The 22,331-nt window shown below is 36.5% G+C and overlaps 2 protein-coding genes across 2 annotated transcripts in view; both read right to left on the bottom strand.

Annotated features, from left to right (window-relative positions):
* LOC118908913 (lipoxygenase homology domain-containing protein 1) overlaps window positions 1–22,331 on the bottom strand; it is a 378,634-nt gene that overhangs the window by 329,982 nt on the left and 26,321 nt on the right. The window contains exons 2-3 of the mRNA XM_036878936.2: window positions 14,532–15,155; window positions 13,653–13,824 (exon numbers count right to left, since the gene is read on the bottom strand). Coding sequence (XP_036734831.2) covers window positions 13,653–13,824; window positions 14,532–15,155 — 796 coding nt within the window. The remainder of the gene's footprint in view (window positions 1–13,652; window positions 13,825–14,531; window positions 15,156–22,331) is intronic.
* LOC130682885 (oxygen-regulated protein 1-like) lies at window positions 4,066–11,795 on the bottom strand. The gene has a single exon (XM_057498052.1). The coding sequence runs from the start codon at window positions 11,731–11,733 to the stop codon at window positions 6,166–6,168; it is 5,568 nt and encodes a 1,855-aa protein (XP_057354035.1). The 5' UTR covers window positions 11,734–11,795; the 3' UTR covers window positions 4,066–6,165.

Below are 22,331 nucleotides of genomic sequence, written 5' to 3'. Positions count from 1 at the left end.
TATCAACCACACTGTACACCTTAAACTTATACAATGTTATATGTCATTTATATCTCAATAAAGCTAGGGAAAACAATCAGTCTCGCAAAAGATAATCCCAAGAGGGAAAGCAGCTAAGTGATTTTTGTTGCATTACCATTTGTTGTTTTCCTTAGTGCTGTTATGTCCGTTGTAGTCTCTGTGCACGTATCAAAAAGTAAAAATTGATAACTTTATAAATATGTATGGAGAGATAAAAGGCTGATGTCCCTATCTTCTAAGGAATTCAAAATGTTAAAATGTCATTATGTGTTGTATTTAATACTTAAAATCTATGCTGAGTATTGCTTACTACTTAGGTCAGAACTACAGGACAAATGGACCTGCCTTAAACCATCTAAGACTTATCCCCTTTAGAGGGTTTGTTGTTTTGTTGTTCACCTATAGAAAGCTTTTTCAGTCATATTTCTTTAATAACACAGCACTTAGTCATTGGAAAATAAAGCCTTTGTACAGAAAAAACTATGAAACACCTTGAAATAGATGAAAAAAGTTACTAAATGCCTTATCAAGAACAGTGTTGGGGGCAATCCCTGCTTTTTGCTATCTTTTTTAATTGAAATATAACAGATATATGATACTATATTGGTTTCAGGTGTACAAAATGGTAATTCAACAATTACACACATTACTAAATGTTAAGTGTAGTTACCATCTGTCAACACACAAAGATTCTACAATAGCATCGACTACACTCCCTCTGGTGCACTTTCATCACTGTGACTAATTTGTTTTATAACTGGAAGCTTGTACCTCTTTATCACCTTCACCAATTTCACTCATCCCCCCTACTCCTTCCCCTAGAGCAACCACCAGTCTGTTCTCAGTTTTTATGAATGTTTTGTTCGTTCGTTTGTTTTTTTGGATTCTACCTATAAGTTAAATCATATGCTATTTGTCTTTCTCTGACTTACTTCACTTAGCATAATACCCTCTAGGTCCATCCATGTTGTTCATATGTTAAGACTTCATTCTTCTTTATGGGCTGAGTAATATTCCATTGTGTATATGTACAATATCTGTCAATGGACAATTTGCTTGCTTCCATATCTTGGCTATTGTAAATAACATGGCAATAAACACAGAGATGCATATATCTTTTCAAATCAAGGATTTTGTTTTCTTTCAGTAAATTCCCAGAAATGCAGTTATTGGGTCATACGAGACTTCTATTTTTATTTTTTGAGAAACCTCCATACTGCTTTCCATAGTGGCTGCAACAATTCACATTCCCACCAACAGTACAAGAGTGTTCCCTTTCCTCCACATCCTCACCAATACTATTATTTCGTTTTTCTGATACTAGACATTCTGACTGGTGTGAGGTGATATCTCATTGTGGTTTTAATTCAAGCTTCCCTAATTATTAGTGACATTAAGCATGTTTTCATTTGACTTTTGTCCATCTGTATGTCTTCTTTGGAAAAACGTCTATTCAGGTCCTCTCCCCATTTTTTAATTGGATTATTTGGTCATGTTTGTGTTGAGTTGTGAGTTCTTTACACATTTTAGATATTAGCCCATCATTGGATATATCATTTGCAAATACAGTCTTCCATTCAGAAGGTTGCCTTTTTGTTTGTTCATGGTTTCCTTTGCTGTGCAGAAGCTTTTTAGTCTGATGTAGTCCTACTTGTTTATTTTTTCTTTCATTTCTGTTGCCTGGGAAGATAAATCCAGAAAAAAAATTACTAATGCCAATATTGAAGAGTTTACTGCTTATGTTTTCTTCTAGAAGTTTTATGGTTTCAGGTCTTATACTTAGGTCTTTTTGAGTTTACTTTTGTGTATAGTGTTTCATTGTGCATGTAGCTGTCCAATTTTTCCAGTGCCATTTATTGAGGAAACTGTCTTTTCCCCATTGTATATTCTTGCTTCCTTTGTCCTATATTAATTGTCCATATAAATGTGGGTTTATATCTGGGCTCTCTATTCTTTTTCCATTGATCTATATGTCTATTTTTGTTACAGTACCATACTGTTGTGATTAGTTACTATGTCTTTGTAGTACAGTTTTAAATCAGGTAGCATGATACCTCCGGCTTTGTTCTTCTTTCTCAAGATTGCTTTTGGGGTCGTTTGTGTTTCTACGTAAATTTTAGGTTTATTTGTTCTAATTCTGTGAAAAATACCACTGTTGTTTTGATAGATTGCACTGAATCTGTATTTTGCTTTAGGTAGTATGGCTACTTTGACAATATCAATTCTTCCTATCCTTGAACATGTACTAGCTTTCCATTTATTTGTGTCACCTTCAATTATTTTCATCAATGTCTGCTAGTTTTCAGAGTATTCTTTTCATTATCTTTAAATTATCTTACAACCCTGTAAACTGTAAAAATTAAAAAACTAGTAATTCAAATTATTCTTATCCATAGAAATACATAAGTTTTGTCCAATGGAATGCAATTAATTATTGTCCCGGACAGAACCATATTCATTCCAGCATTCTTTTCCTATTTGTGTGTGAATATTTTAAATTCTCCTTTGAACCCATTATGTTACCAGTTCCCTAGCTAACGACTTAAATACAATAGTTAGCACATGTTCATATTTTATCTGTATGAAAAATGCATTTTACTTTGGATTAAAATAATTTTGACTCACTATGCTACACTAGGCAGTTACAGAACCCCACTCAACTTCAGTAAACAGTGAATACAAAAAAATCATTTTATGTTTTCTAAGTAGATCCCTATATGGAGTATCCACAAAACTGAGGGTTGTTTGTGAGGATTAAACAGACATGGAAGTACAAATTCTTCTTTCCCAGTTTCTGTGTGCTGTGGTGTCCTCCCACTACACTGAAGATATTATTACCTATCTGAAAGGTTTATTGTAATAAAGGTATATAAAGCACCTAGCATCATGCAGGGCTCAAAGTGGTAATCATCTTTATAAAGGGTCATATGAATAAATGTTGAAATTATTAATTTCTTCCTATATTTTGGCACCCAACAGAGATAAATTCCTGATTTAAAAAATACCAACTTTTAAAAAGCGCATCAAAGGCATTAATACTAATTTTTTTTAATAAAATGTATTCTGCACTCTGTGCAAAGCTCTGTGGTAATAGCTTTTCAGTCATTCTCTCAAGTGATCCTCTCACAACAGTCTTAAAAGGTAGTTCCTCATAAGGACTTTAAAGTGGTGGCCCCATTTCATACATGTGGATCCAACAAAATGAGTGCTATAAACATGTACCATGGCTTCAGCACCTCAGTGCAAACTCTTGTTTTGTGTCACTAAAAGGCTGAGGTAAAATATCTGAAAGCTTCATATAAAAGACACTAAGCCAATAATTCATTAATTTAGTTTCAACTTGAATTTAAGATTTTGGTTGTTCTCACTCTCCCGAATTTTAGATTTCCTTGGGATCAACTCTGATTATCTTGAGGAGTAGCATTTTTCTTAGTATTCCCTCTACTTTTGAACTTGAGTTCCTATTACTAGCAGTATATGTCCTTTAATTCTGAACACTTATATCCTCCTGGTTTAACACTTGGGGTATGCCTGCACAAATGGGTCCTCAGTTTTCTTTGAAGCAGAACAAGCAGCCCAGACTGTCACAATGCCTGAGGCACTCCCTTTAGCAGTGCAAATCTTGTGAGGGTGCTTCATCTTCTGGCAACATAGCACAGCTGACATCTGGTGGGCATAAACAATAATTGCACCACTCCATCTTGAACTCCGAGATCCTGAACTCAAGACATATTGCCCCTCAGCAAAACAGGCTAGAATCCCTTCCTCAGCTCTCAAACACTTCATGTCTAAAGCAAAAGAGCCAGGTCAGTGTAACATTCTTAAATATCCTCTGAAGTTTCACTTAGTCTTCTAAGTTTTACAGTGTTAAAAGTTTTTTTTAATGCAAGACCTAGAAAAATAAAAAAATATCCTTTGAGTGTTTAAAAGAAAAAAAATCTTCACAGATTTTTAAAGAGGATTGAAATTATTGCTTCATAGTATACAGAAACTCAGTTCTATCTCTCAGCACCTTTGCATATCCTTTTATATGTATTGTCCGAAGTTAGTAAGAGAGAAAGAGAAACATTCAAAAGCACTTGTTATCATTCAATACCTTTACTGGGTACTGACCATTCCCAAGTAATGTGCTAGACCTGGGATATAAACATGCATAAGATATTGTTCCAAATCTCAGAATTCAATGCACACAATCTGTTGATTTTAAATAGTAAATACATTACCCAATATTGTTTTACTAATTCATGTACGTCACTGCCAGTTTCTTTTCCCAGGATCATCTGGGCCACCTAGGACATTATATGATGTAGTATTATTGTTAAAAATCGTATGCTGCATGCCATATTTTACTAAAAACTCCTGGTTGTTTTGAGTGATTTCCCCAATGTCGTTGGTACACCTAAGTATCACACTCTTTCCAAATAAAAATTATTTCCTTGTCTCTTCTCTGGGGAGAGTGCCAAACAATTTGTAAAAAATTTTACCCCTTCTTTCCTCCCATGAAAAGAATAAAGATTAAGTAAAAACAACATTGATTTCAGGCACAAAGGACTGGGTTCAAATCGTGACATGATACCTACTGTGCACTACTGGTGAAAGTATACCTCCCTGACTCTAGGTTCCCTCATCTATAAAAAAGGAGTAACAAAGCCAAATTTGGTATCTTTATGAGGAAGGATTACATATAGTAAATATGAAGACTACCATAGACCCTGTATAAATTAGGCACAACATTAACATTTTCTTCTCTCATATTATTTCCCACACTTTTAACCCTTTTAATTCAGAACTTCTCACTGCTTATTACAGATGTTTACAGAACATTACAACGTCCACATTTCAATTAAAAGAGTGTATCACTTGCTGTAGAAAAAGCATACCCTATGTAGAGGCAAAATAAATAGAAACTCAATTTTTTATGATTTATGACTCATACTGAACTGAAGCCAAAGGTATTCTTTATATAATTACCTTTAGTTCTTCAGTGCCAAATTTATGTTATTTTAGCACCTTCATATGTGGTTCCAAAAACATTAATTCTACTTTGAGTCAGTTTCAAATGAGACATAGATTTCAACATATTATAAGACTTGTTTCTGTACTGTAATGTAGTTATGAAGTGAAATGAATCTTAAGACATTCTCTAGTTAAGTCCAAGACAAAATACCACATGTATTCAAAACAGACATTTTATGGCTCATGGTCTAATCAAATCTACCCTTCTAGGGAAAATGTTTTTATTTATATCTAATCAAATTTTTTATTAATTCATATGAACACAGAAAAAAATCTGTCAGGTTCCTCTTTACAGCAGTTCTTTTTCAATTTTGAGAATTTTAAAGTTACCTTTCTCTTTTCTTTTCCAACTTAAATAATCCTAGTTCCTTTTTCTTCACAGAGTTCACCTTAAATTTTTCCATTTTTTTCTGACCTATTTGGATTTCTTGACATTTTAATAATGTTAAAAAGATTACAACTTCCAGGCAAAGTAGTAGTAGAGAGGCAGCTTAGTAGTAGAGCATCTTTTTCTGATGATCAGAAGAAACAGAGAGTCCTGTTCTGTGGAAATGCTTGCACATTCACTAGACAGATGTTCTTAGGAAACCAGATTCGACACTTCTGGCACAAAAAACTTATGAGATTGATGTGGAGATTTTACCATCATACTTTTATCAAATCAGTAGTTAGAATTAACAAATTAAGTACTCTGAGGCCATGTCTATTCCATTTACTCACCAATACATTTAATACACACTTTGCACTGAGTGGACAACATAAAAAAAAGAAACCCTAGATATAATTCCTATACTTAGATATTTATGTCCTAGGAGAAAATTACAGATACAAGAAATAACATGTTCAGGAAAAAAAAAAACACATAGAAACTTCCAAAGTAATATAACAGAAACTGAGTCTGTAATTGGAAAAATGAAGAACACAGGAACGATGAAATTCAAATTGGATTATCCAAGAGCAACCTTTCTAGGAAAAGCTCATGCTGAAGAAGTGGGAAATTCTTAGAGGTTACCTATTCCATATCCACTCCATGTGCTTCATCTTATTATGAGGAAAAACACATTGATGAAGAAAGGCTGTGCTGACATTGAAATTATAAATTTTGTTCATCACTGCTTTCAAGATCAGTTAAAAGTAACTGGTTTTCTCTTCCCAAATAAAAAGGTTTTCATCCTCAAAAATATAAAATATTTCTAAAATATTGCTGTTGCTAATATTTAAGAATGTCTCAACTTGGCAAAATAGGCAGGCTTGACCAAGCATTTCCAAAGACAAATGATAGTTCATATTTTCCCTTACTACTTGGTTAAGATTTATTCTTGAACTCTGGAATCTGTTATCTAATAAGTTATTATTCTCATCAACTACTGCAAAAACTTCATTTGTCTGATTGCTGGAACCTTGTGTATATGAATTCACATCATCCACAACTAACAGTGATGTGGACAATAAGTTAACACAAAACCTTTTCTTTAAATATAATAGAAATTTCTTTAAGTAATTTTCTTCCTCTAAGTTGAAGAAGTCAACTCTTTTTAACTTTCTTCTTTTATCCATCAAGTTAAATGTGTCATTGAAATAAAGCCAATCAAATATATCAACAAATGCTTTTCTACTACTTGCTTTATTATTCTCATTTCTGAACATGCTTTTCTTTGACTGTAGTAAATAGGGGTGTATTTTCATCCTTAAGTGGAGATCCAAGGAGTTTTCAATATCAGAATTTTTGCAATATGCAAATCTTCTATCTTCTTCATTTATAGGTTGGATAATAACAGTTAGTATTGGGCAATGTTGACCACAAATAGCATAGAGTTTATCCAAAGAGTCACCTTCCTGAGGTACACCATGAATTGTATTACTACCAGGCAGTGGTTGGTTTTTAATAGTATCATCAGAGACAGGATGGACTTTGTTACCAGCAGATGTAAAGACACGAGTCACAGATGTGCACACTCTTTCTGACTTATGGTTACCCTTCACCTCTGAATGGTGCTTTGATATTCTTTCCTTGGCACAAATTTTATTTTGAACATCTAGCAAACCCTCACAAAAAGGCTCAGAGTCACTACAGTGAGGCAGATTAAAATAAGTGCATTTCAGTTCAAGGGGTTGAGTCAGCTCCTCCAATTCTAAAGAGGATAGTTCAGCCATGTTTGGGCCTGGGACCAAATTTCTAAAATGTGAATATGGAACTTCACTGTTGTTATTGTCAAGTAGAGTATCCACTGATGTGGTGTCTGCATTGCCACAGATGCCAAGATTTTCAGGAGATGATACTCTTAGCAAATGATTTTCTTTCAGGAGCCACTTCCCTTTATCAATCAGTACTCCTTCCTCTATTTCCCTAAGGATTCTATTATGGTCATTTTGTTTTGCACCATGTTCTACAATGTCTCCCTGATAATGGGCCCTCGCATCATTAAAGTCACATTTATCTTGTCTTTCCTCCTGAAATTTCTGCAGTATAGATGAACTACTAGATACCTGTTCAGAAGAGCCAAACAAATGACCTTCAGAACCATGAAGACCTACTTTCCTACTGCACTGAGATTCCATAGAATTGTAAGGACAAACCTGAGATCTGTGTGTAGACCCAGGAAAAAAAGATGGTTTAACAACCTCTGCTCTACCATAGAGTTTTTCTATTGTCCTTTTAACAAGTCCTTTATTGTGTTCTTTCTCTTGGGCGATCTCCTCACCATAGTCAATAGGGCTCTCAATGGACACTTTATATGGCTGCTCATTCTCACTGTCTTGTCCATAGTCTGACCAATCAGAAGTCACTGGGCTTTTTAAGTTTTTAAAGTCAAGAGGGGACTCTGAATAACTTCCAATTTCCATGCTTTTCACTACCATTTTTACTCTCGTTTTAGTTCCTTCATTGAGCTCCTTTTCAATATTTTGCTTAGAATCATAGCAAAATAGTAAAGATGGTGGTGTTGCCAGCCGCCTACTGAGTGTCTCACATATTACACCAATCCTTCTTTCCTCTTCTGTCGTGTTCCTCCTAAAGACTTCTATCAATTCCAAATTTTTACTATCCTCTAACTCTTTTTGGGTCAATTCTTCAGTGGTTTGCTCTCTTGCACTTACCTTTGTATTAAAGGTATCAGTGTCCTGATTTTCTAATTCTTCAAAGGATTCCAATTCTGAAATGTTTCTTTCATTTGATGTGCTATTGGTTATTGAGCTTGGTTCTTCAGAATTCTTTGATTCTTCCTTATCAAAGGATGCATATGCATTTTTACCCTGAACTTTCTTTAATGCACAATTTTTAAATTCATCTAGAGAACTGTGTTCCTTATCAAATTCTGTTTCAGTTGCACTTAGGAAAAAGTCATGGTGGCTTAAATGACCAATACTTTGGTGTGACACCAGTATATTAAAGCCATGTTTACACCCAGATCTTTCTAACTCTTTAGTCAATTCCAAATTATCAACATATTTGTCTTCTTTGGAATTTAAAAAGTCATTGGTATTGCAGACTTTGATGGGAATGTAAGCCTCATCAGTTGGGTAAGATGCCTCATGGATGTAGTTTTCCTCATGAGCACAAGCTTTATGGGAAGACAGAGGATCAGTAAGTGAACATCTCTCTCCTAGGAAGCAAGCCTTATTCATGGAGGTCTGATTCATGGTACAGTCATCGGTAGGGGAAAAAATGTCACTGAGGTTACTCATCTCTTTTGGACCATAAGTCTTATGCAGAGTGCATATTTCACATGCAGAGCAGGTCATCTCTGAAACACAGACTTCATGGGCACAGTTCTCACTGGCAGAGTAGCCTCCATCTAAACAGGAGATTTGCTGTGTTTTTCCATTTTCAATGCACTTAGGAACTCTCTGTATGTTGGGTGTGGAACAATTTGCAGAAAGTCCTACTAGAATCATGTCTTGTTCTTTCTCAGGGAGTCCAAAGCGATCTGTGGTAGACTCCACTAAATTGGCAACAGCAGCCCTCAAGTCATCAGCTTCCTCTGTGATGGCAACATGCTTTAGAACCTCCAACAATGCAAGTATTTCTGAAGTTCTACTGGAAGTCTTGTGAGCATCATCTTGACAGAAGGTATTCACACTTCCCTTCAGGTTTAGCACTAGGAGCCAAGCTAAAAGGACATTAGTAGATGACTTACAAATTGGGGAGGAGAAGGGAACATCTGTAAGTGAACCCGGCATTTGAACAACTCCATTTTGAGTCTTATGAATACTAGGAACTAAAGCTTGTAGTTGGCGAAGCAACAGGACTGGTAGGAAATCTTTTGGAATGTCATCTTCCATAGGATCTACTTGAATGGCAGCCTCTACACTTTGCCCTTTTGTAGCTAAGTTTATTTCTTGGAAAACAAGGCTTACCTCTGATCCTGATTCCTTTTCAGCAGATTCCTGACTTTTAGTATTATCATCAATAACTGACTGTGACAAAGTACAACATTCATGCAAGGAAGACAAGCAAGCCTCATTCAGAGATTCAGCCAGGCTTACAGAGAGGTCTCTGGTCAGTCCTCCACTGTTACCTTTATCAAAAGATTTAGCTACCTCTTTACTTAGATTATCTCCTTTCAAAGTGGCATTTTTAGTTATGTGCTTATTATTTCCCATGACATAATTATTTCCTTTTCCAGAATTTGCATGCGAATTATTTCCTGGAAAACTCTTTATGTTACAACTTACCACACTCCTTTCCTTTTTGTATACTGAAGCTGATTTTCTAGGTTGCAGAGTTGAATGTGGATTTATGTTCTGAAACCATCTCTGTATGTAATTTTGAACTGAATGATGGGTAATATCCTCAGAAAAAGCAGCTTTTTTCAAAGAAGCTAAGGAACTTGCCCTGGTTGTAACATGTTTATTTACATTAGTAGTTGGTTTCAATTTATCCCGTTTTTGTTTTTTCTGGCTTTTGAAATTTATGTGTGAATTATTAAGTTTTGAAACTGAGCTCTTGTTTGCTATTCCTCTCAAATACCAAGATGTTATTTCTGCTTGAGCCTGTGGTTCACAAAAAGCATTAGGTTTTTGCTCAAGGAAGTTAAACACGTGAAATAAATTTTGATTTTCAAAAGTATTTTTGCAATATCTGAATTCATTATAGGGAAACACTTTATCTCCTTGACCAATTTCTCTTCTTGTAGATCCTCCTAAGCCTACCTTGTTTAGTGGTCTAGATCTTCTTTTGGCTAAAAGTCCTTGAACCCTAGGATTCTGAATTGTATTTAATTTATTTATATGGAAAGTATTGGAATTCACAGGATTAAGACTATTTTTAGAACAAAAATAATTTGATTTAATTACCATATCACCTGCATGGAGGTCTTCATCACAAAGTATCCCTCCTTTAGGGGGACTGTGTGACTCTTGCAGTATGGTTTCCTGTGCAATTCTATCTCCTGTGTTTATACGCTTAATGCGAATTCTTTTGGTTCCAAATCCCCCATTCTCATGCCTGGAACTTATCACTTGCTGCTGAGATTTTGTCATCTTCTTCCTGGCAACAGATGAAATCTGCTTTTCATTTTCAGGAAATTCTGTTAAACTACACTGAGAAAATTCATTAATTAGTCTGTCAATTCTTGTGGTGACAGCAGAGGATTCTACTGAAGCTGGCATCTCATATACAGTTTTGTCAGTTCCTGAGCAGTTACTTGGAGAATGAGTTACATCTGCTGAAATAGGACTGAACCTATCTTTGGTGCTAATGTAAGTTCTTAAGTTCTTGATACTAGTTTTGTGGTCTGATGTTACACTATCAATTATACCTTTCTCCAGAATTGAGTTTTCTGATATAGGGTGTGACAAGCCACTGTTAGGGGACCTCTCTAACATCTTCTGACTTGTAATTTCTACACCACCAGCACTTACTGCACTTGACTTGAGCAGTCTACACTTTTTTCTTTCTAAAGATGACTCTATCTGCTCTTTGTTATCGATCTGAACAAGTACTGGTTTGTTAGATACTGATGACATTTTACTGCAAGAATGTGTGAACATGTGATACTCAGATTTGTTTTCCCCATCTTCCCTATCTTCACTATAGGAAAACTGTCTAATCATCTTCTCTTGAACTTCAGTTTCAGACACTAAGGTCACACTCCCTATTGCAGATTTCTTTTGTCTCACTCTCCTTGGTCCAGGTGTGGGGGGCCTATAGAAATTATGCTTCACTTGATCCTGAGTTCCCTGGATGATATTTATGTCCATAGTAGCAGTCTCCCAACCAGCAGAAGTGCAAGTTTCAGCCACCTGATCTTTTATTTGAGTGTTTCTCTCCTCTACCAAATTGCCCTCTTGATTACTGCCTTTCTCCAGAGGTGAGACATCTGCAGATAATGAACATGCTGTGATCTTTAAACCAGATGATGGATCATCAGTTCTTCCTGGAAAACTGCTTATCTCACTCTTTTCATGATTATTAGAAAGCCCAGCTCTACTGATAGTGGTCCATTTTATGGTTTCCTCTTCTTTTATCTTGAATCGAACTTTCATCTCAACTGTCATAGTGCCATCTTGATTAAAAATAATTGATTTCTCAATATCATCTTCAGAAGGATATATCAATAAATTCTGAGAATCATTTTTTTCTAAGGCCAAGTAATTTTCAGGAGCAAAAGAGTGGTCTGAGTAACTATCATTATTATGCATTTTGTCAGAAGAAACAGAATAAATCCGGGGCCTTGAGCATGAAGGCACATGCATGCTCACTTTCAAGATTATAAGAGTAAAAGATGCCCCACATCATTATGTAGAAGACAGAGAAGTTATAAATATCCATTGCAAGAGGCAGCAGAGAAAGAAGAGAAAAAAGTGAATAATTAGTATGAAAAATACTTTTTTCTAAATTTCATAAAATGTTATTAATATTTATGTGAATGCATTCATTGGTTATTTGACTTCACTGTAGTATGTGGTACATTTCTACAAACTAACATTAAGAGGAGAACTTATAATCTTACTTCAATAAGGAGATTCACGTAATTTTAATGCTTAATGGGGCAATTTTAATAAGGAATATAAAAAGTAGAAACTGCTAAGGATTCTAGCAAAAATTGATTTTCAGGGGGTTTTGTTTTGTTGTTTTATTTTACCAGTACTAAAACTGGAGTCTAACCAGGTACTACTTACCTATTCAAACAAAAGCAAGTGATAATTAATGGTGGTATTCACTTTTCCTATCTGTGCATATTATCCCAGAGAGATATCGGTAGCATTACAAAAGCTAAATCAATTCAAGATTCAAAAGGCTAGAATAATCACATAATAATTGTTAGGTTAGCATTCACTTGATATAATCAGTGCATTTGATTTAATATAGGGCACAAAAGAGAACAGAGCTAGACACAGAAGATATCTATCTTTTTAATGTGCATCTAGAGATAATTTTGACACTCATGTTTCTTAGACAAAATCCAATTCCTGTGAATAGTTTACACAGATCTGCACATGCTTGATATCAGTTAAATACCATTACCATTTCAAGAGTATATACCCAGAAATATTTTCTCTTGGTTTTGGTATACTTTTACCAAAACTGCAAGTGAAAATGTCTCATTCATAATTATTTAAAGTAAAAGGTTAACAAAGCCCTCAGATTCTGAAGCCATCAAAAATATACTTAGCAACCCAAATTAAACACAAAGAATAAAATCATCTGAGTAAAATGACAAAGGTGAAATAGTAGTACCATATGCATACCAGGTATTTGGCAGCTAATGCTAATGAAATGGAAACATTAATATTTACCTATGGAATGTATCCATGAAATAACTAAATGACAACAATAAATAATAGATGAGTTTCACACACTTTAGCAACAAATAGAGGGATTAATACTACTTAAAATGTGTATTATTCTATGTCTAAATAAATCAAAAACTAAAAATTAAGTATAAATGGCAATCGAAACTTTAGCCTAGAGTTAAAATGAATGAGATTAAAATATTAAGCATAATGAATAATGACATTAGCCATGCATGCATAGGGAATTTACAGCCTATCTCACTCTACTGGGCCTCAAGAGACTCTCCTCCTCCCCATCCAAATGATAATGCCACACTTTGCAGCATTTCCTAAGGAATTATTAACTTACATTATCATTAACTAACATGAATTGGCCACATGAACCTTTCTTTCTTATTAAGTAAAAATTAGATCTAAGGACCTATAACTTCTTCTGGAATAACTTCAGAAACTTGCATGCACATAGAAAGAGATTTTAAAAGTCACTTAACCTGTTGAGCTCAGCTATAATACTGCATGGGACTAGTTAAGAGAAAACTCTGCAATTACCAGAGATGTCACTTACACATATTACATAGAATTCCTCTCCCAATCAAGAAATGCTGCCATTTTAAGTTTTTAGCTATGCATTATATGAAAAAAAAAAAACATGTCTCATCAATTTAAACAGACATCATTGATTGATTTGGAAAAATCTAAAATAAATTCTCAGATGATTTCTATGACTCTTTCCAACTATAAATATAATCAATTTTAATTTAAAATGTTTTGATCCCTTCATTGTCTCTTTTGTGATGAAGACAACTAGTCATTTAAGCATTGACTTTTTTGTTGTTGAGGTTAAAAAAATATCAGGGCTATATATTTAAGTCACTTACTCTTTCTGCTTTGTGACCTAGCATTTCCCTTGGGGTACAAATGATGAGAGATCCCTGGTAATCTAGCAGGAAGCAAGCACTTTTGGACGTCATAATTTCCTGGTTTAAATGGCTCTCTTCCTGCAGCCACCACAGCTCCAGAGCTCAGGATAACTGCCTGGAGACTGAGAACCTAGAAGAAACCAGAGTTACTACTCATACAGGAAGAACATGAAATTTCATTATTTCTATACAGTAATTATATAAAAGAGTGAATCAATTCAACAACCTCTTGAGTGTGAAAGTGATACTCCCATCATTTGTTAGGCACATATACAAAACAAATACCAAAGTGCGTGTGGAGACTGGGGCAGGAGCTAGACCAACATCTTTATTGAGCCTACATACTAGCTGGAGAGAGACAGCTCGGTCTTCCATCATAACTGAAGAAATCTTTAAAATATATGCAATACTGCCTCTGCCTGCCCACCAAAATATCCAGCTGCAGCCAGACGTCCACCCTGTGCCAGCTGAGAAAGGGCCTGGTGGACACACCAGGACCAGCAAGCTGAGTTCTTGGGGACTCTGCCCTGTCCTCTCAGCAAGGATCCCAGGAAAATGTTTTCTCTATCACTCTTGGCCACTCCTTTTCAAGAAACACTGTCATGATTAGATTCAGTGTCAACACATTATATAACCCATTGCTCCCTGAAGGCAGATGCGGGGGGCAGTGTGGCCGATGCCTCATTGACCTCGGAGGGAGAACAGTGACCATCCACCCAGGTAAGGCGGCCCTCCCACCGGCGTGGGAACACGCGCGCACAAAGCCTTCCTTCCCCGGGCCTCTGTCCACAACGCACACGACGCGAGCTCACACGTAAGGAGCCCCAGAACGCTTACCTTCCTACCGTCCGTGGCATACAGCTTGGTCACCGGACGCCTCATGACCTCGGTTAGGTGCTGCAGAAGGGCGTCAAAGCTCTGGGTGACTCTCCGGCTGAGGAAGACCGTGCACCTCGTCTTAGGGTCGCCGTTCCGGAAGACCACGAGCCTCCGCAGAGCGCGCAGCCTGCTGGGAGTGGCGGCCGCAGGCGAGCGGTGCGCGTGCGCGCTGATGGCTCGGCTGCTGAGCCAGGGCCGTGGGCGCTGGCGGGCCTTGTCCAGGTCCACTGGCTTCACCTTCCTGCCATGGGAGCACAGGTACGACTCGCCATCCTCTAGCTCCTCCAGGCTTGTGATGCTGTGCCTTCCTCGAGGGGTGCTGATGTTTCTCACCCCAAAAGGTAGGGGCACCTTTCTTGACAGGTTATCCAGCAAAGCATCAAATGTCTTAAAGGAACGAGGGTTGACCACCACCCTGACACCACCAAATTGCGGGTCTCCGCTCTTGTAGAAGCTGATCTTTTTGGCCACAACAGGGTGCGTGAAGCTCATACGGCGAGGGGAAGGAACCTGACCTTCAGGAGAAGTCGCATGAATCATGGAAACAGTAGTGGAAGGAGTTTTGCTCATTTTGGCTGAAACCTAAAGAGGGAAGAAAATTACTCATCTCCAGAATGACAGCACCATAAAGAATATTTGACAACCCTAAATGCAAGCTAATTATAGTTGTAGATACCTAGGCTATTCCTAGGATTGCATTCATTCATTTATTCACTCATTATACCTGCCTATTTTGAAAGATAATTTGAAGGGGATTACACGAAAAAAAGAAAAAAAGGAAAGAAAGAAACAGTTAAATAAGGGTAGTTATCATTTACAAGGTAAAAGCAACCTTAAGACACTAGTAAGGGCCCAGGAAAATAAATTATGATATATACACCCATGCAATGAAACACTATGCAACCATTAAATGTGGCTTTATATATCTCTATTTGTTGGCAGAGAAAAATGATCATGATCTATAATTAAGTGACAAAGCAGTTTGTAAAATACATATGCTATGCCATTGCCAATGTATACATATTTATTATACTACTAGAAAAAAGTCCAGAAGTATATATAGCCCAATATTGATGATCATTATCTCTGGATGGCAGAGCTATGGATAATATTGTCTTTTTAATACTTTGCTAAATTTTTTGAATCTTTAAAATTAACAGGTATTATCAAGCAATTAAAAAATAACAAAAGTAACACAAATCAGAAACCATCCAATGAAAAATGTAAGTTTTACCATTGGCTGATTTAGTTCTACATGTCCTGGCAGTCAAGGAAAAGTTTATAAAGTTCAAATTTCTGTTGGATGGATCCAAATGAATTCATCTGGAGAAAACTGTTCCTGACATTAAATTCTAAATAGAATGTATTACATAAATACTTAAACTAGGGCCTTATTAGAGATAGTGTAAGATGTTTCTTTTATAGATAGAAAATACAGGTTAGTTATCTAACACACCATTAATCCTACTTTGGGGAAACACTGAACAAATTATTCTTTGAATGAATGACAACATTGCTGAGCTGGTAAAAATGGTGCAGTCTGGAAAATGCTCCCACTAGTGCTTCAAAAATGAAAACTTCAGGAGGTAAATTAAGATCATTTTCAGCCAATCATGGAGGTTTTCCTCTCACTTCCCAAGTGAATCCACAGTTGGACTGACAAGTGAGCAGCTTGTGGAAGAGTGTATATGGTTCTGGGCTTGTTTCTCATTTGTAGCATATTGTGGCTATTTTCTATTGTTGTAAATCAATATAATTATTAGTGTCATTTGACACAGTAAGAATGCCTTGCAGTCTTGAAGACAAATTGAACAAACTAAATAAACGTGATCAATATAATAGAGATGAAAAACAGACATGTTTGTCATTATAAGTTAGCTGTAAATCTGGCCCAAACCACCTACTTAAATGTTTGCAAGCTCTTATCTACAATCCTTCATATATCTCCAATATGATCTGCAAATCTTATTTATATGTTATTTAGGAAAGTGCATTCAAAAGTCAGCCTAGAGATTAGATATGTCTCCCATTCTCCCTCCCCAACAACTTCAAGTAATTATACTACTTAAAATAATAAAGGCAGCTGTAGCAGGCATGTGTTCAGAAGCTGGAGAATCCAGCTTTGCAATAGAGTCAGCAAAACCACAATCTCTTCTTATCTTCAGCTGATAAACTGTGGCCTGACCTTGGGCATGCTACTTAATCTCTATGCCCTTACAACTCTAAGAGGGATAAATTTGTTCAGTATTTAAATTAAAACTTCAGGATTCTTTTCCTCCAACTACTTTTCGGGTTTGCTTACTTACAAGCTTAATTGAAATATTTCACACCAAGTGTTTGAGACATATTTTTCACCTGATTTTGGACGATTATATTTATATGTAAGTGCATAATAAGGCTTTTCATTTCAGTAGTGTTCTGCCTGGATCTCACTATTCAGAGAGCTGTCAACCTGGTGATCATGCTGGGAACACAGTTATGTAAGCTCATAGGCTAAGGATTTGGGGTGGAAAGAGCTGGCTAAAATAAGAGAAAGGAGATCTTTTGCTGAGACCAGGAGAACACGGAAAGTAAGAACAGTTGGAGGGAAAAGGTGCCCTCCCACCCCATTGTCTGTATCCCACAACTGCCCAGCCTGATTTTGAGCCTGATGCATGAAAGGAAACAGCTGAAGGTACTACTCCTGGGAAGATGCCCTTTGCCCCAAAGTAGAGGAGTATTTGCAGAAAAAGAAGCTGCAGCTGGGTGGTTTCCAAAAATCTTGATGAGGAGGCTGTAATAAAACAAAATTACAAGTTCATATGTTCTTCATTGTATGTATTAGAAACTCTGGAAACTCCTAGAAGTCACTGGGGGAGTTTTAAAGTATTGAGAGTGCGTACATGCAGGTGAGGTTTAAAATCCAATGGTAAGGTGGGCTTTGTGTGTATAACACAGAACATGATGAATTTTCAGTATCCTTATATTATGAAATAAAAGGATCTATGTGCATCATTGCACAGTATCTTCACTGGGGAACAGAGTGCAAGCTAGATTCCTTCCAGAGGAAGTGTTTCAGCCTTTGCCATGACGTCATTGTATGTACCTCCTACAGTATCCACGGGAAATTTACAGAGTAATTCAATAGCACAATTGAGAAAGAGTCTGGGTGTCATGAGCATGTCAAGGAGGGATGGTAACCCAGCTTGAGGGATTGGGGCTGAAGGTAGAAGAGATGGCAGTTTCCAGAGGAAAACCTGTGTGAAGCTGAGATGCAAGAGGCAAAAAGTAGTGGATATGCCCTCCAGGAAGAGGGCTTAGTGCTGAATCTGCCAGTGCACATGAGCAAGACCAGCAACATGGTCAGAAAGTCTTGACAGTAGTGTCCCCTTTTGTGAAACAGAGCTACCAACCTTCCACAACTTTTAGTTACCCTGTCTTAATTGTGCACCTTTCTTAATCAGCTTTAAAAACGAATCCAAATTTGGATGGAAATTTAAAAATGATTCTTTACATACTTTTTAAATAATCAGGTTTGTTCTATGCTCTGAAGTTGGGATGAGGAAGTAATACAGAGAACAAACTAGGTAGCTTAAAGTGATTTAATTCTCCTATCAGATTAGGCTGATGGAGAAGGGTAGGTAAACAAGAGCAAACTGGGTTACTGTCTGTCCTTGACATGCTCATGGCACCCCAACTCTTTCTCAATTGTGCTATTGAATTACTCTGTAAATTTCCCGTGGATACTGTAGGAGGTACATACAATTATGTCACGGCAAAGGCTGAAACACTTACTCTGGAAGGAATCTAGCTTGCACTCTCTTCCCAGTGAAGATACTGTGCAATGATACACATAGATCTTTTGTTCCACAATACGAGGATACTGAATATGCATCATGTTCTGTGTTATACATGCAATGCATACAAAAATGCAAAAACAAAAGCAAATCTTAAGGCCCTTCACTTTCCCTACGACTGACTTTGCTAGAAGTAGCAAAGGACCTTGTTAACAAAATCTCTTGCCTTCAGCCCAAATTATATTGAATCTGCTTCTAATGACTTGAAAGATTGCTACCAGAATCTTTCCCTCTTCTCTGAATTCTCTACATTGCCTAAAGCCAGACCATGGAACTATCATTAATACTCACACTGCCTTTTAAGATTAAGCAAAAATTTTAACACCCTTCAGCTCACTAGGTTGAACCATGGTTATGCTTCTCTGTGCCCATGATTGGTGTCAATCATCTGTGCTGCTCAAAGATAAGTAGTTGCCTCTACCAAGAGGGCTGTACCTTCTCTCCACTACTCACTGGACAAAATGGATGACAGATTGAGAAGAAGCACATCATCATTTCACTAATCATACTTTAAATTTAATTTCTACCACATACTAGGGATTCAGTCAATTCAGAAAAAAGAATGAAGTAGACAACAAAATAAGAAAGTTGGTATACTCATAATGTTAGTTCTGTGGCAATTCAAAGATTTGATATTGCAAGAAAAATTAGTTTATTTCACAGATTATCATCACTATGTGGGGTGGAGTAGGGAGTGGGAGTTCAGAGGGCAATATACCAGTTATTCCCTGTGTCACAGCTTTGTTTAATTACAAGCAGCTTCCTTCTTCTTTAATGTATTGCACAAATTTCTCTAATGAGTAATCAGAAAAACCTTTATTCATATTTGAATACATGACAATTTCTTGATTTCCTGATACTGAAGTTCTCTCCTACAGCAATATCAGTGTATTATGAAGGTCTCTGGCATATTTGGGTAAAATATAATAATTATTAGCAATATTGATTCTTTTTCTAGTGGTTAAAGGTAGAACACAAAAAAGTCATCTAGATATAAAATGGAAGATAAAATCTAACCAGCTAAAGATTATTTTCCCAATAAATATTTTAAATAGTTTTGTACTTACCAGAACTTGGAACTCCCTTATAAAGAAAAAGATGTTTTAAGTTGTTTGGATAATTCACACATCTGTTACTGGATATGTAACCTGCTCATTTTGTGCAAAGAAACTAATGTCTTTGGATTTATTCTTAGCATATCTACTCAGAGATTGAGTATAGCCAATTAATTTAATCCAAGGTGATGGTAATCACCAGACAGTATTCATTTTAGGGGACCACATCCAGAAATAAGCCAGTTCCTCGCCTGCTCCACAGTTCTAAAATCTTCCTAATTAGAATTTCCCTTACATTATCTTGCTTACCTAGTATCATTCACAGGAGAAAATATCTCATCAATTCATAAGCATTTCTCTCCCAGACAGCCTTAAGTCTTCATTTATTTATGTTAAAGAGAAAAAAATGCTGCTGAAAAGGAAATAGTTTGATATTTTATCATTATTTGGTGAGTAATTGAGTCAATATTTGCTTATCATAGTCATTAAAAAGGAAAAGGACCTAAGCCTTTTTATTTTTACTTTTAAGCACTCCTGCCTTTACTGCATCAATATAATTCTAAGGAAAATGGCTGTCACCGTAAACAGTTTGGCTACCCTGCATAACACAAGACAAATAGGAGAGGCAGCACACGATGAAGTGAAGTAATTTCATGCTTCTGCTTACACAGCACTGTTCCACTACTTTGCTTAATCATGATGGGATTTGAACATGTTTCAGGACTTTATCACACATGAAGTCCCCTGGTGATGCCTGCTACCTCTAATGGCTCCCTATAGCCTAATCTGATTTGAAGATACCTCCCCAAATCAGATTTGTTATCAGACTTCCTACCTCACCTCTGAACCACAAAAACAGGGTAAAGGCTACTTACTCCAGGAAAGAAGGATCAGGTTCAAACATGGGCTCCAAACAGATCACAGAAGGAAAGAGATTATCAAATTGCATACTTTGCCTGGTAAATACTGACTTTGTAACAAACCACATATTAAAAAGTAAAAAAGAGTAAGGGATGAATGGGAGAGACAGACACTGAGCAAAGGAAGAAAAGATGGAGGGAATAAGGGAGGGAGGGAAGGAGGAAGGGAGGTGTAGATAAAAGAAACAATAGTATTTGATACAAATCTCTATTCATAGTCATCACTGTCTACACAAAGATGTGGCACTGATTAATAAAGAAATTTATGTTTATGGGTAGCAGTAGGCATGAATGGCAGCATTGCCAGCCCTAAATTGAACTGTAAATGTAAAAAGGTTGGAGCTAGATATAACCTGCTGTTGAAGAGCTAAGGACTAATATGACATCTATGTTGATTTGATCTTGAATCCTGTAATTCATGTCTGATAATCCACATCCATTGGTTCTTTTTCAAAACATAAGGAATTTCAGCTAAAGGAATTCTTCTGGGATATTTTAGGAAAGGTAAAATTTCATACTTGTAAGTCAGCACAAAGGGGTTCTTCTTGTCTAAGCATCTCCTGTAACCCGTGATCCACTCCCACAACTCCGGTCAGGCATGGGGACCAAGAACACCGGCTACCCAATTGTGCCACAGTGCTGTCTCCCTGGCATCACTTGTGTCTGGCAGAGGCCATTGTGGAAAGTCTAAAACACTGCTTCTCAAGCTTGAACTTACGAATCACCTGGAGAATCTTGTTAAATTGAGGTATCTGACTCAGTAGGTCTGGGGTGGAGCCTGAGCATCTGCATTTCTAATAAGCTGATATTGACCCTGCTGGCCCTAGCGCATTCTTTGATTAATGAGTCTAAGAAATGCCAGAGGCCCCTTAAGCAGGGCTCATTTCAGGGTTTTCTCTGCTAAAGGCTTCAAAAGCTGTGACCTCTATGATAGCCTATCTGTCAGGTCTGAACTCTGTTAACAATTTCTGTCTGGTCCCCAATGAGCAGGCAGATCACAGGGAGCCAGGGCACAGTGGTTAAGGATACATTCCTTGAAGTCAGGCAGACCTCAGTTCAAATCCTGTCTCTTCCTTCCACTTAGCTGTGTGGTCTCAGGGTATTTACTTAATTTCAAACTTCAGGAAACTATAAAGACAAAAAATTTTGAAAGCAGTCAGAGAGAAATGACACATTACGTATAAATTTCCAATGACAGGTTTCTCATCAGAAATGACAAAGACCAGAGGGAAGTTGCAATCAATTTTCGAGTGCTAAGATAAAAAAGCTGTCAACTAGAGTTCTATATCCAGTGAAAATGTCTTTGAGTAATAAAAATAACCAAGCCATGCTCAAATGAAGTAAAGCTAAGAGAAATTGTCACCAGCACACTAATTCTAAAAGAATTGATAAAGGAAGTTAATAGGAAATGATAAAAGAAGGAATCTTGGAATGTTAGGAAGGAAGAAAGAGCAACAGAAAGACCACAATATGAATAAATACAATAGATTTTTCATCTCTTAAATTTTCTAAATTATGCTTAACAGTTGAGGCAAAAAGTATAATACTGTTTTATGTGGTTCTCAATGTATGTCAAGGAAATATTAAAACAATTATAAATAGGGAAGGTTAAAAGGAACTAAGGATTTTACACTTAAACTGGTAAAATGTCTATATCACTAAACTGATAATTATATACATATAATGTAGTACCTAGAACAACCACTAACACACAAAAAGATATGCTCCAAAACAATATAGATAAATCAAAATGGAATCTAAAAACTTTTCAAGTATTGCACAGGAAGGCATGAAAGAGAAAACAGAGAAATGAAAAAACAGAATAAAATAAAAAACAATATGGCAGACTTAAGCCCTAAGATATCAATAATTACATTACATTAAGTTGTCTCACATACTGTATGACTTCATTTATATGAAATTCTTGAAAACAAAGTTATAGAGATG

The sequence above is a fragment of the Manis pentadactyla genome, chromosome 3, assembly GCF_030020395.1.
Source record: "Manis pentadactyla isolate mManPen7 chromosome 3, mManPen7.hap1, whole genome shotgun sequence".
In the NCBI taxonomy this organism is placed as follows: domain Eukaryota; kingdom Metazoa; phylum Chordata; class Mammalia; order Pholidota; family Manidae; genus Manis; species Manis pentadactyla.
Note: the sequence above shows the minus strand (reverse complement) of the source record. Positions and strands in the feature narration are given on the sequence as shown.

Bases quoted from the DNA above. Each gene is read 5' to 3' on its own strand.
- LOC130682885 (XM_057498052.1), bottom strand. From the start codon at position 11,733: ATGCATGTGCCTTCATGCTCAAGGCCCCGGATTTATTCTGTTTCTTCT.